A 14,199-nucleotide genomic window follows, 5' to 3' on the forward strand; every position below is an offset into this window, starting at 1 on the left:
TCTTTCGTTCTTCCCTTTACACCACTTTCGACTGTTTAATTTACAATTAGAGTAAGAGTAGAATTAATGCAAAAATGTGGTTGTTGCGTAACGAATTGTTGTTGCATATTTAACTAGAAATTTTAAATATGGACAAAGTTTTCAATGGAAATCCGTTTTCCACCGCCCATCATAATTGATGGATCGCGCACGGATTGGGACGAACGTGCCACGTCCGACAAAGTAAATTATTTTCAGCGAGATGCTGCGTTCACCGTTTCCAGATGATCACATCTCGTTAATGATCGCACATCTGTTCACGCAGAAGATTCGATTATCGACGTTGGCGGCGGAATTGGATAAAAAGGAAAATCACGAGCGAGTTAGAAGCGTATTAGTCGCGGTCTATTTATATGGCAGCAGTTTACAGGTTAAACTGCAGTTATCTTTCATCTTAATTGATCCGCGCGTCAATTCATTAACACGTACACACACGCGTACGCGTGGACAAATGTACAGGGTATCCTGGAATTTTCTATTTGAACGTCTTTCATATCGGAACAGTCGTCGTATAATTAAAGGAAAAGCTAGGGACTTTTGTTACGAAATTGTGGCACTAGTGGAAAACGATAATACTGGCTTGGTGTTGAAGGTCACCACTTCTAGGGGAACTCTACATCTGGTCTTTTTAGCTTTCTAAAGCACTGAAGCCATCGACTGCGTATAGACAAAAGACTGGGACGAAGGCAGACCATAAACAGTCGACAGGCTTCTCAGTTATAGGTTAACACTGCTATCGTGCGGATCTGGACCAGCTCAAATTATTATTTCATACTTGTACTTTCACTTCTGTATTTAAAATATATTTTTCTGCCTTACAATTTATCTCTTTCTTCGTCTCTCTCTTTATACATCTAATAACCTCAACACTTGGCAACACTGGCAACACTTAGTTGCCAACCCAATATGTTGCAAATCACGCGATTGTTATCAACATGATACGAAATTGTTTGCACGTTTCTGAAATGTTTCGCTTTTATAAATCAGCGATATAAACAGTTCTTTTTTGTATAAAAAATATTTCATAAAAATTGCTACTACTCATAGTGTGCCAATCCGCAAACTGTCTTTTATCTGTCACTGCAGATTTCATAATTATGACATAAAATTTACCATCGTAATTGCATTGAAACAGTGACAAGATCTGCTTTATTTATTGCCTGCAACTTTTCCCTTAATTTATTTCAATTTGTACATATTTAACTGATTCATTTACTATTATGTACCTACATGTGTATTGGTTGGCAGCTAAGTGATTGCGGATTTTGTCACTAAGTGGCAATGGCAAGATCCGCAACCACTTAGTTGCCAACCTAATATGTTGCAAATCACGCGATTGTTATCAACATGATACGAAATTGTTTGCACGTTTCTGAAATGTTTCATAATATTTCTACGTTCCTTGCGCGTTTAGAAAGATTTTGGCGCGTTTCTGATGATGATTGATTTGATGGCAACCACTTAGTTGCCAAGCCAATAGAAAGGAAGAGGAAGAAACAGGAGAAACGCGACGACCGTTCCTCTCGCGCTTCGTATTTCTGCTCGTTTTCGCGTATGACATAATCTCGTGAAGTTGCTACGAAAGAACGCGTTCGAATCGTAAACAGATCTGATTTTTATCCATTGGCTTGGCAACTAAGTGATTGCGGGCTTTGTCATTGCCACCTAATGACAAGATCCGCAATCACTTAATTGCCAAGCGAATAATTTCGAGTGGACGGAACGATCCTTTCAACTTTTTACGTGCGGTGCTTTGAGGAGAGTGGCGTGTGTGATCGGTGCTGATGTTAAACAGCAGATTAATTAGCTTTGATTGCTAAGTATTCGATTTGTTGAGACGAGGCGGATACCGCGAATCCATTGCGTGCGTAAAGCGGTTGAAAGAGCCGACGAGAAGCTGGAATTAGTTCTGTGCTATGAACTTGGCGAAAGTGGACTTTAATTGAAAGAATGTGTCGGATCAGACGCGATACGCAGCGAAACGTTGCTGTTCTTTTATTTGAGCGGTCAAGATGACAAGGTTTAAATTGGTGGAAAATTACTTTGACACTGAAGCTGAAGAGAACATTTGATTGCCGTCGTGTAAAAGCATGGAACAATTTCTCTTCGCTGATAAGAATCCACTCGTTTGATTGATAAGAAAGCTTCGTTCGTACTATTATGAAATTTATTAATTAAATTCATGTAATAATTCTCTGGCTAATACTAATAATGGAAATAATAATGTAATTAATAAATAATAATAATATTTGTCATACTGAAAGATGATTATACAAACTGAAAAAATTATGGCTCGAGACAAATCAAACGTATAAACTGATTGTTTTCGAGGGAAATTTAATGATACGCAATATAGAAAATATTTTAGAATATCATACACTGGAACAGATTTTTACAGCTGATTTTTCCATATCTTTGCTTATGTCAATTTTCACTTCACTCGGATATCAACTTTAACTTTATACGGATCCCTCACAAGCCAAGCTGATCGATCTGGCTTTCTGTCCATTTCTCAATGTCATTGCATAAGCACGCAATCAACGTCCAACACTTGAAAAACGAATTACTTCAATGAACGCGTTTATTGTGGTTTATTGAGTTGGCAACTAAGTGATTGCGGGTTTTGTCATTACCACCTAATAGAAAAACCCGCAGTCACTTAGTTTCCAGCCCAATACACTGGTCCTACACTCTAACGACCATTATTGAAAAATAACTTGGCATTTGTACAATAATTTATTGATTAATAATATAGATAGACAGTAGGTGGTATATTATAATAAATTTCACTGGTACAATTTTGAGATTTTTATTATTAATTTTTATTATTAATATTATTATTATCTTTAGTATTAATTTTGAGTATTTTTATCGTATTCCAAATTTTACCAACGATTCTGGAAATTGGGAACTTGGTTTGTTACTACAGGACCATAGGACTTTATTTTAATGTGACCAAATAGTCTTTACAACTGACGTTTCTCTCAACTATTGGGTTGGCAACTAAGTGACTGCGGGTTTTGCCATTAGGTGGCAATGACAAACCCCGCAGTCACTTAGTTGCCAACCCAATACGCTGGTCCTACACTCTAACGACCATTATTGAAAAATTACTTGGGATTCGTTCAATAATTTATTGATTAATAATATCGACAGACAGCAGGTGGTATATTATAATAAATTTCACTGGTATAATTTTGAGGTCAAAGTAAAATCCCTTCTGTTCTATTACGAGCATACTGATGCCAATACTACGTGAGCAGTGCTTTGTAAAATTGTACTAATATTAGTTTTATGTAATTAATACTAGTCTTGTGTGATTCTATCAATTGAAATAAAATGTAGAAAATTCTACTTATCTCGTAGATAATTATATTTATTAACGAAGATAATCTTTGCTATTTCGTTCATGGGTCAACATGGTCTGATGACTCATCCCTCTAGCGTTTAAAGAGCGAAACTCGCTGTGATAATTTGTATCACAGTAGAATTCCATTTATATATTTTACTCGAAATTGTAATTATTTTTTTTTCTAATTATATATATATATATTAGGTTGTCTAGAAATTTTCTTTCGTTTTAGAAGGATACAACATTCTTATATTATATTGCATATTGAGGTTAGGTTGCAATTATATTATGACTTAGGTGGAAGTGACGCAATCACTTAGTTGCCAACCCAATATATATGCAGATACGTCTTTATTTTGTTAATTGCATCGCTAATGGAATTTCAGGATATTTTACGTAACGCATGGACGTAAAATTATTCACCAGTATATCTGTGTGTGTGTGTATATATATATACATTTGTGACTGAGTGAAAGAAGTAGTCAATGTCAATGTTTGTAAAGTTGAGATATTGCTGCTTAAACAAATATTACAAAATTCACGATCAAATAATTTCTGACATGGAAGTTTCTACTGTTTCGAATTTCTTCTCTGACGCAGAAAGGCGGAATCGAAACTCGTGCTGTTTGCCTTCCTCACGTTTCGTATCTTTCGCAGAAAGCTTACTTCTTCGAAAAATGTTCACATTTGCATTGTAGCCGTTTCTAGATAGAATTTATGATCGTTGTTTTTTTTTTTTTTTAGTCAAAATTCAATTATTTGGTTGTATCGTTGTTACAATTGCGCTGTTGTCACTAGATTGTTGCATCGTTTGTACGATCGTCTCTAAACTCGATACAACCGGGTTTGACTAATTTTCTCGCAAAAATGTGACTCTCAACGCCTGTCTAATGTATCTACGTATGAACTGTCCAGCTGGAAAAATTGTAAAACACAAATTAAATAAAAAAAAGAAACGTATGAACGACAAAATCTATCACGTAGTACGATAGAGAAAGGATGGAGGTATTTTCTCCAGGACCAAATGAGCTATTTAGCAGACAAATTACAAGAGCCTCGTGGCTGTTTCTAAATTTTCCATCGCTTCGAGTCGTTTGCGGCGCAGCCGCGGCGATTCCCACAAGCAATTCGGGTAGCCGCTGGTCGAATCGATCATTCGGTAGGTCGTTTGAGGAAAAATTGGGAAAGTAACTTTCCTGTATAGTTGGAGGTTTGCGTATGTAGGAAATGCAGAAATTCATGTGCAGAGAGACGCAGAGATCCGCGAGAAGGCGAGGCTCTACGGAATCGTTAGGACGGTCGACAGAGCGAAAACCAATCATCTCGCACGAGCGACGATGCTCTCGAGGAACCTTGAACTCTGCACTCGACCAAGTTGGAATTTGTACGCGCCAGGGATCGGGGGATACCACGGATTCCCTGTTCATTCGCAAACTGCATATCGCTGGGAATAAAAGCGTGCTCCGTGGAAATTGAGCCGGACTGGGTCACGGAAGTATTCCACTACTCGCAAATCGAAAGCTTTAATGAACAAGATACGCTGACGATCGATGTAATGTGCACGCGGTGCCAGAGCGCCGATGCCAATGTGCTTTTGTTAGAGAAGAATAGGATTTTGATTTCGCGAGAGTAAGCATCTCCTTACGGATTTCTTTCAGTTGAGATATTGAATTGAAAATGAATAAGAATATGTCGTGAATAAGAAATGAACAAGTATAGGTAAGTGTATAAGTAAATGAGTAAGCACTTAAGTATATAAGTGAATGAATAAGTATTAAGTATACAAGTAAATGAACAACAATATAAGTATGTGGGTAAATGAATAAGTACATAATAAATAAGTAAATGAGTAAGTACATAAGTATGCAAGTATGTAAGTAAATGAATAAGTATGTAAGTACAAAAGTAAATGAATAAGTATTAAGTATACAAGTAAATAAATAACAATATAAGTATGTAGGTAAATGAATAAGTATGTAAGTATAAAAGTAAATGAATAAGTATTGAGTATACAAGTAGATGAATAACAATATAAGTGTGTAAGTATAAAAGTAAATGAATAAGCACATAAGTATATGAGTAAATGAATAAGTATGTAAATATAAGAGTAAATGCACAACAATATAAGTGTGTAAGTATATAAGTAAATGAATAAGTGTGTAAGTATACAAGTAAATGAATAAGTATGGAAGTATATAACTAATGAATAAGCACATAAGTATATAAGTAAATGAATAAGTATGGAAGTATATAAGTAAATGAATAAGTATGCAAGTATGTAAGTAAATGAATAAGTGTCTAAGTACAAAAGTAAATGAATAAGGATGTGAGTACACAAATAAATGAACAACAATATAATCAGATAAGTAAATGAATAAGCATGTATGTATATAAGTAAATGAATAAGTATGCAAGTATGTAAGTAAATGAATAAGTATGTAAGTATAAAAGTAAATGAATAAGGATGTGAGTATACAAGTAAATGAATAACAATCTAAGTATGTAAGTAAATGAATAAGCATATAAGTATATAAATAAATGAATGAGTAAGTAAGTGTATAAGTAAATGAATAAGTATGTAAGTATATGAGTAAATGAAAAAGCATATAAGTATATAAATAAATGAATGAGTAAATAAATATATAAGTAAATGAATAAGTATGTAAGTATATGAGTAAATGAATAAGCGTAAAAGTATATATGTAAATGAACAAATATTCCGAAAATCCGTAATTGCAATGCAGTCGAACTTCTATGAGTCGAAAACCTTTATAAGGTTGCAAATTCATTCCCTTCATTTGATTATATCGATCTTTTAATTATTGCATCTCACTGCTACTATTATTGATAGTACTGTTATTGCTGCTACATCGTTAGTACTGTTAGTATTATTTGCCTATTATCCCGTAGTTCTTTCTCAGTTAATATGCATTTATCCATCTTACTGTTTAATTTTTGTTTATTATAATAATAATTGTTTATAAACTATAATAACTCCGACAGTTTCGTCGATCTTCCTGCTAATCCATATTTTTATAAACGCAATATTTAAAAAATCGAAGATTTGTTATATCTTTTAAATATTATATGGAACTCTATATCGAGCCTACTTTGGATATTTTGTGTATCTTTGCAGCCTGTGCGTTTTCTTCGTATTTTTCCACCTTCAAATTGAAATGTTTGAATATTGCCATTTAAATCCGGAGATAAATACGATATTTCTTGTCGTCATCAACGTAATTCTCTTCTGTTCTGTGGACGAAAAATGTCTGAAATTTCAACAACAAATGAGCGTAGATCGGACACTTTCTGTTCGGAAATACTCATTACTTTTAACCTAATGACGCTATATGTCTTAAGACTTATAAAGTCTCGCAATGTACTGGCAATTCTGATCAAGTTTGGCTGTTTGAATTTACAAGACAAATGATAATAATACGAGGGAAGCTTCGCTTTAGAGAGACCGTTATTTGTTACAGTCGAAAACAGTATTTGTCGAAAGAAAAGCTTTTCCCTACATTTATAACTCTCATAATCCATACAAATCTTCTTTTCCAATCGAGATATATATTTGTCAATTACTATACATTTTCCCTTCAGTTTCGCATCATAATAACGCTCAACCACAATTTTGATAGAACTTTAATAATTGATTAAATGTAACTAAAATGTCAAGTATTGGAAAAAGTAAGCGATGACGAGTATACTCGTCAAACCGAGAGTATATGTGGCTGTTACACCATAGAACTAAATTGTAATGAAACGAGTGTTTTATTGTTTCTACGCATGACGAGTATATTCGTCAGAGCACGAAATATTGGCATTTCTTCATGACGAGTATACTCGTCAGACACAGAGTATACGTGGCTGTTACACCATAGAACTAAATTCTAATGAAAGGAGTGTTTTGTTGTTTCTACGCATGGCGAGTATACTCGTCAGAGCACGAAATATTGGCATTTCTTCATGACGAGTATACTCGTCAGACACAGAATATACGTGGCTGTTACAACATAGAACTAAATTGTAATGAAACAAGTGTTTTATTGTTTCTACGCATGGCGAGTATACTCGTCAGAGCACAAAATATTGCCATTTCTTCGTGACGAGTATACTCGTCAAAAACAGCTAACTGATTAAAATAATCCAAGCATTTACTACGGCGTATTAACAAACATTAAATGACGACCAACGCGCACAACTGCTTGTATTATATATATGAAATATGAAAATAAATGATGAATAAATAATGATATTCAAATCAGTATGCACATCTAAGCGCAATAAATCATTAAAATGATACGCCACGATAATTAAACATACCGTATTTTACTTCTGCATAAATTTTACTCCCACATAAATTTTACTGCTCGTGTTTGGAAAACTTATGGCACTGGGTCGTTTTCACGGAAATTTACATTTTTCCGTAACCCCATAGAAATTCCATACAAGCATTAAAGGATGTGAAAACTTTTTGTCGAATATTAATACGGAAGGAAGATGGAATTTTAACGCGGTCAAATAAATCTCGGAGATCTTCGTAAGACCGTGAAACACTCTTTTATCCTTGGAATTTTCCACTTATTGAAAATATTTTCCATAACGTCGAAAAATAGAACGAAGATAAATATGGTAAAAGATAAAATGTTTTACGTAACGTTATGTCGTATAACGTTCTTCGCGCTTTTAACTTCACGAATAGTAATTTTATTTCTTTATAACTTTAATAACAATAATCTTCTCGTATAAAATATCTCGTCAAGCCAGATGGAATTACAAGAAATTTTATTCGTAATGGAATTCGTAAGATTTTCAAGGAGCGTGTGTTATCTGCGCGCGGCATCGTGCAAATCCATCTCTTCAGCAACCTTGAACTTTGAATTTCGACGTAGCTGCAGCTGAAGTTTTAAATAATCCGGTTAACAAGCGACGAAACACGCGACTCCGACGGATTTCTCGAACGTGTTTCCCCGCGAACGAAAATTCGACATTTGTTCGAGAAGCAATTTTATTCGCTTTGATCGGACGCATATACAGGGTGACTTGTGTAAAACAAAACAGCTAAACATCTCTGTTGGTGTCGAAGACAGGGAGGAGTGTCGGACAGGAAAGTTATAGTTGCTCGAGGAGACAAATACGGTGATACTAAAAAATTGATCGACGCTTTTTTCAAAATCTTTGGCAAGATCATCGGAAATTTCCAAAAGACCTTGAAAAAGGCGTCAATCAACAGACGTTTGAGTGTCGTCATATGTGTCTTCTTGAACGATATAACTTTCCTCTCTGACACTTTTTCCTATCCTCGATATTAACAAAGATATCTTTACGTTCTGTTTTACATGACTCACCCTGTATATCGAATTTTTACATTCGATGCAGACGCGAAGAAAGCGGTGTATAAAAATTATAATAAAAAGTTTTAGTAGTCCTGTGACATTTCCATTTAACGATTGGTACGTTGACAAATTCACATTTCGCGGTCGAATAACCTTGAACTTTACTGCTTGGAATTGTTTCACAGAAAATGGAATATCAAGTGCGCTTAACAATACGAAGAACGGTCCGGAAAATTCGCATATGTTACGCTTGAGCACATAATTTACAGGACAGAAATCTCAACTTCCACGAAAAAATTAGTAATTCTTCGATGTATAGTCTTGGTAACTATAGTACAATCGACAAAGGAGTGACTCTACGTGAAAAAATAAATCGAAAATGTAGAATAGAATTTTTTCGTATGGCGCTTCGTTTCCGATAGAATCGAATCTAAAAATTTGTTTAATTACCCACCGGCTAGATACGAAAAAATAATTAGCAGAAGATTGCACTACGTACGAAAACAAGTGAAAAATGTGGAATAAAATTTTCTCCCATATAGCTTCGTTCGCAAGAAAATAGAGTCTGAACGTGTTCGATTAAGAACTGGCCTGACGCATGCATACCCCATCAATTTTGAGATTTCATTTTCTCGGAAACGGAGCTTCCTACGGGAAAACTTTATTCTGCATTTTTTGCTTATTTTTATACGTAGAATAACTTCCTGTCGATCATTCGATCCTGTCTAGCCCGGAATTAGTCAGACTGAAGTATAGTCGACAAATTTAGAAGCTCGGTTTCCCCAAAAACGAAGCCTCCAATGAGTAAACTTTACTCTACGTTTTCCACTTGTTTTTTCACGTAGAATAACTTTCTGTCAACCATATTCGGCCCTGTCTAACCCGGAATTATCCAGATTTACGTACACTCGACAAATTTACAAGCTCGATTTTCCCGGAAACGAAGCGTCGAATAAATAAATTCTGTTGCACACTTTCGGCTTGTTTTCTCGCGCACAATCGCTCCCTTGTCAATTGTACGGTGATTGTGCTGGGACACCCCGTATAGTGCAATCTGAAAAATAGAAAAAACAAGCGGTATTAATTATTTTCTACAAGCAGCTAGCTGGAAATCTATAGAACTGCAAAAATACCGAAGGTATTCCTGGAAAAATATTCTCTTTCTGAAACGCTGATTAGATGATTGACGTCACGATCGATTATCGGCGTTTCAGTAATTTATATACTTCGTTTTGCCTGTTTACGGTGCTGAACGATCGAACAGGCGAAACGACCAAAATGAAACAGCTGAAAGAGTCGTAAATTTCTAAATTCGTTTCTCCCGTTATTTTCTCATCTCGTAATAACCTAGCTTGTAATAGCAACGCTGATGATGGCGAATTACGTAGCGATAATCTGTCGATTCACGATGACCACGTTGTCATCAACAATCGAAGGGTAGGAAAGTTGCACATGCGCGCCGATGGAGCGTAAGCAAACCGAGCTTGGTAACAACGCAGTTGTGATGGTAACCCTCGTAGTGTCAGCTCTATCAGCAGCTTACAATTCATCGTCGATTGCTGCTCGATGGCTGCAGTTTGGCAGGAAATCGTGGCTGAAGGCAGAAACGCAGGAAAATCGCAGATAAGTCACAGCGAAGATTTGGACGTTACGCTTGACGATGTCTGCGCGATAAATTGCCGAAAATTCACCGACTGACAACTGGCAAATTCTCTGTCGAACGTTGGAACCAGACAGACCCAAGAACATAGAAACTTCGAACTGAGAAAATCGTACTTGAGATAAGAAAATACCGTAATTGACGCTCTTTTTATCGGAAACTCGATATCGCAATTAGGAAATTAGCATAGTCAATAAACGCAAGAAGACGAAGAGTAGGCGCGCGTCTGTCTCTTTTCTCGATCAATGCCTCGCTTCAGATTTCAGAGTATTTTATTTGAATAAATACAGAGAAAGGTCCTCAGAAATCTGAACATCCGCAAGTTTGACAGTAGCTGTGGCTATTGACAGTGTCTCGGAGGGCACTGGAAAAAAGATGACAAGCAACGTAAAGTTTAGCAACAGTTTAAAAGGTGTTAACGAAGTTCCTTCGACAAATTCTTCGCTCGAAATTTCTTCATGTCCGGAGGCTTGGGTTGAAAATTAGAACGCGTTTCGACGCTGTCTCGATAAATACGTAGTAGCAGAGAGCTGACAAGAACGTATTACTAAATATTTAACGTGACATTATGGCGCCATGATTTCTGCTCTACGTTCCGCAACTAGGCCAAAATACGAGAGCCACGAATTCTCCGCGACTATGAACGTCCGATCTAACGATCAATAGCGAACGACAGCCATAATCAACGATGATGATAATCGTAACGATTACATCAAATGAATGAAATATCTTGCAGCGATAGGAACTGAAATATGGAAAACGTGCGAGGATCGTTGAACGAAAAAATATACGGAACTTGCTCGGTAACGAGACACGCGTTAAATCGTTCGTTTAGCATAGAAACAAGAGAGTGGCGCCAGGTAATAAACCGCTAATCAAATAAGGAAATCGTAGCCAGTGTTCGTGGAAGCCGAGAGTTCAGAAGTTTCGTCGCCAGAGCTATGAACTTGACATCCATAAGAGCGACCTTCCACCCAGCCACGTAACGGCGTATCGATTGCTCGTCAGCAGAACGCTGACGTAAACTCCTAACTGCAATAGTTTAATTGAATCTGCAAGCTTGAAGGATCGATGACGAGCTATCAAATGGCTAATTAAACAGCGAACTCGCGGCTACTCCATCGAATCTGTGGCTTGCGAGTTTCGCTTCGCGGAACCTGCGAACTTGAGGATCTCAAGGTCGGCCCTGAAGCCACCGCGACGTGATATCGCATCGGATTGACGCAAGCTTGTAACTTCAAGTTGAATCGGCTCTCGCGTCGGAGAGGTGCGAACAATGGGCCATAAAATAGAAAGCTGACACTTCGAATGTATTCTTCTCTAAGGTGAATGATAAATGGAAGGCGCTAAAGCGCGTAAGGTGAGGACCATGTAAGGTGTAAATATCGTGTGTATATTTGGCGAAGAAGAAGGTTGATGTTTACTCGTGGAGGCGATGAGCAATAGCCATGAAAGATGAAGCGCAAGGAAAGAAAGAAGCAAAGCAGAAATACGTCGATTCGATCGAAACAACTGCAACCCGCCGGAGTCTCCATGGACATGGAATCGTCCTGGGCAGCTCAAGAGATCAAGTCCAATCTGAATAACATGGTACTGTCTCTGGCGATATTGTTCTACAAACGTTACTCTTTTATTACGAGTGCTCCTTTTCTTCCTGACAATGTCCAATGATATATGGTACATATACTTGGTGGCGAAATCGTTTTCCCGCATTGTCTATTTCAATCAATATATATCTTTAATGAAAAATTTCATATACAAAGCGGGGCATATAAATGTAATAAATTTGTGCGTTGTTAAGACCGTTAAGACGAAACTATTTCTACCAAAACCAGTGAAAATCACTGGGCTTTAAGAAATACGTAATAATAGAATATCTTTATATTTATTGACCTGTTACTTTCTTACAGAAGCAATTCCATGTTATTTAGTACATTTTTGCTATTATTAATCCAGCTGGGACCATGATCCCTAAACGAGGGTTGGGCCATTTATAAAATTGTAGGACCAGTCGTTTTGACTGGTATGGCGTTTCTAGCGTCAGCATCCGGAATTTTCCTGATAACTGATATCGTCATATGGAATGATACGCGGTAAAAATTTGAAAAACGTGTGGCAAGTTGTAGAGAACGAGGAAACTGGTTAATTGGGGTTCCATAATTACAGGACTCCTGTACACTTTGAGTACAAGTACCGGTCATTTTCACTGCTATTGGTATAAATAGCCTCGATACAAAATTATTTTCAGTTTGAATACATAAAAGACAAAATAAAATTCATTATATTATACTTTTAGTTATCGTTGCGAAAGTCATTACATGGTAAAACCAGTCGATTTGACTGGTGTGGTAGTTCTAGTGTTGAATAGATCGGCGAGTCAAGTTTTTCTGGCAACATTTTGTTATACAAATCTACCTTCAATTTTAAATACACAACATTGTTTACTTATATGTTCTTTTATCTATGGATTTTTCTTCATGAAAAATGTTCAAACGAATCGATTACAAATAAGACGTGAAGGACGTCAGAACAGTGGTTGATTTTGTGTTTCCATTCTTTTCTTTTTTTAATAATAAGAGGCAATTTCAGTAGGAATTTTAAAATAAAATTGTAAAACCAGTCAATTTGACTGGTGTGATAGTTCTAGTGTTAATGGTCGTATGAAAAAGCTTGACAGGATAAAGTTGTGCTGGAGGGCCACGTGCTACGATGGACGAAAATTTCTCTAAGTCACTTCTTTCCAATGAGATTTCACGGCCGTCGTTAGCTTCTCGATAGAAAAATATATTTTTCCATAGGTTGGCTGTAAAAAAGTGCTGGTTCATTTATATTGAGAAACTACTAACTCAACAAATATTTCAACTCTAATTTAATATGTGCAAGACGCGAAGTATTCTTGGGTTTATTCATTGTTTTCGTCTTTTGTAATTATAGTTAAATCAGGTTGTTTCGGGTTCGTTAAGTCGCCTCATATCACATTGTCGTTTCTTAAACTAGGTTTTTGATCGCACGTAGCTTCTTCCAAATGTTACATCGCATATTATCGTGTTATATTGGCAACTAAGTGATTGAGGTTAGGTTACTTAACATGTTAGGTTAGGTTATATTGGGTTGGCAACTAAGTGACTGCGGATTTTGTCATTAGATGGTAATGACAAGGTCCGCAACCACTTAGTTGCCAAGCCAATATGTTCAAAGCGATGTTCACGCACCTTTTCAACGGCTAATCGGTTTCGCTATATGTAAGCATAGTGAGTCGTGAAATTCAAAAATCCTCGCGACACATTTATGGCAGTTTCGCTTGCAGTAATTTGCGTAAGAAAAGTAACCGTCCAAATGGACCAAAGCATACGCGTTTCGTTTCTTCTCTCATCACCTTGAAGCTGCCTAAAGCTGTGTAGAAATTCTCACTCGAATATTTCCATCGTTCGTGATTATTCACCACAGCGTAATCGCACAATGGCATAAAATAACATACGATGGCTATGATACGATCACAAAATAAAACCATATCACGCGATGTAATGATAAAATCAGGTTCGAATGAATTTTCCAAGTGGAGGAAAAGGGAAGATAATTGTTTTAAGCTTCAAAGGGAAGATAATCGTTCTAAGCTTCAAAGGGAAGATCCGCATAGGTGTGAACAGACTGGGATGCGAAAGGAATCATCGGATCAGTTGGATCATTCGCTGTTCACACTTGAACCAGGCGCGCAAGATCGCAGTATCGCGCCTCTGACACACATGACCATTTATAGAGGAGAAGGCACGCGTTCTCTGACGTTCCTTTTGCTCGCCAGGACGTCGTGTTGC

General features: G+C 36.7%; 1 protein-coding gene across 11 annotated transcripts in view; it reads left to right on the top strand.

Moving 5' to 3' along the window:
* The window catches only part of LOC122576962, an 85,318-nt gene that overhangs the window by 42,353 nt on the left and 28,766 nt on the right, over positions 1-14,199 (top strand). The window contains exon 1 of one of the 11 annotated variants that reach the window (XM_043747917.1): positions 10,268-11,977. The exons of 8 other annotated variants lie outside the window; for them this stretch is intronic. In XM_043747917.1, the coding sequence (XP_043603852.1) occupies positions 11,843-11,977 (135 nt within the window). In that variant the 5' untranslated portion in view covers positions 10,268-11,842. Of the gene's footprint in view, positions 1-10,267; positions 11,978-14,199 lie in introns of those variants that run through there. 2 more of the 11 variants (XM_043747912.1, XM_043747906.1) reach the window with 2 other exon arrangements.

This window comes from Bombus pyrosoma, linkage group LG17 (genome assembly GCF_014825855.1).
Source record: "Bombus pyrosoma isolate SC7728 linkage group LG17, ASM1482585v1, whole genome shotgun sequence".
In the NCBI taxonomy this organism is placed as follows: Eukaryota; Metazoa; Arthropoda; class Insecta; order Hymenoptera; family Apidae; genus Bombus; species Bombus pyrosoma.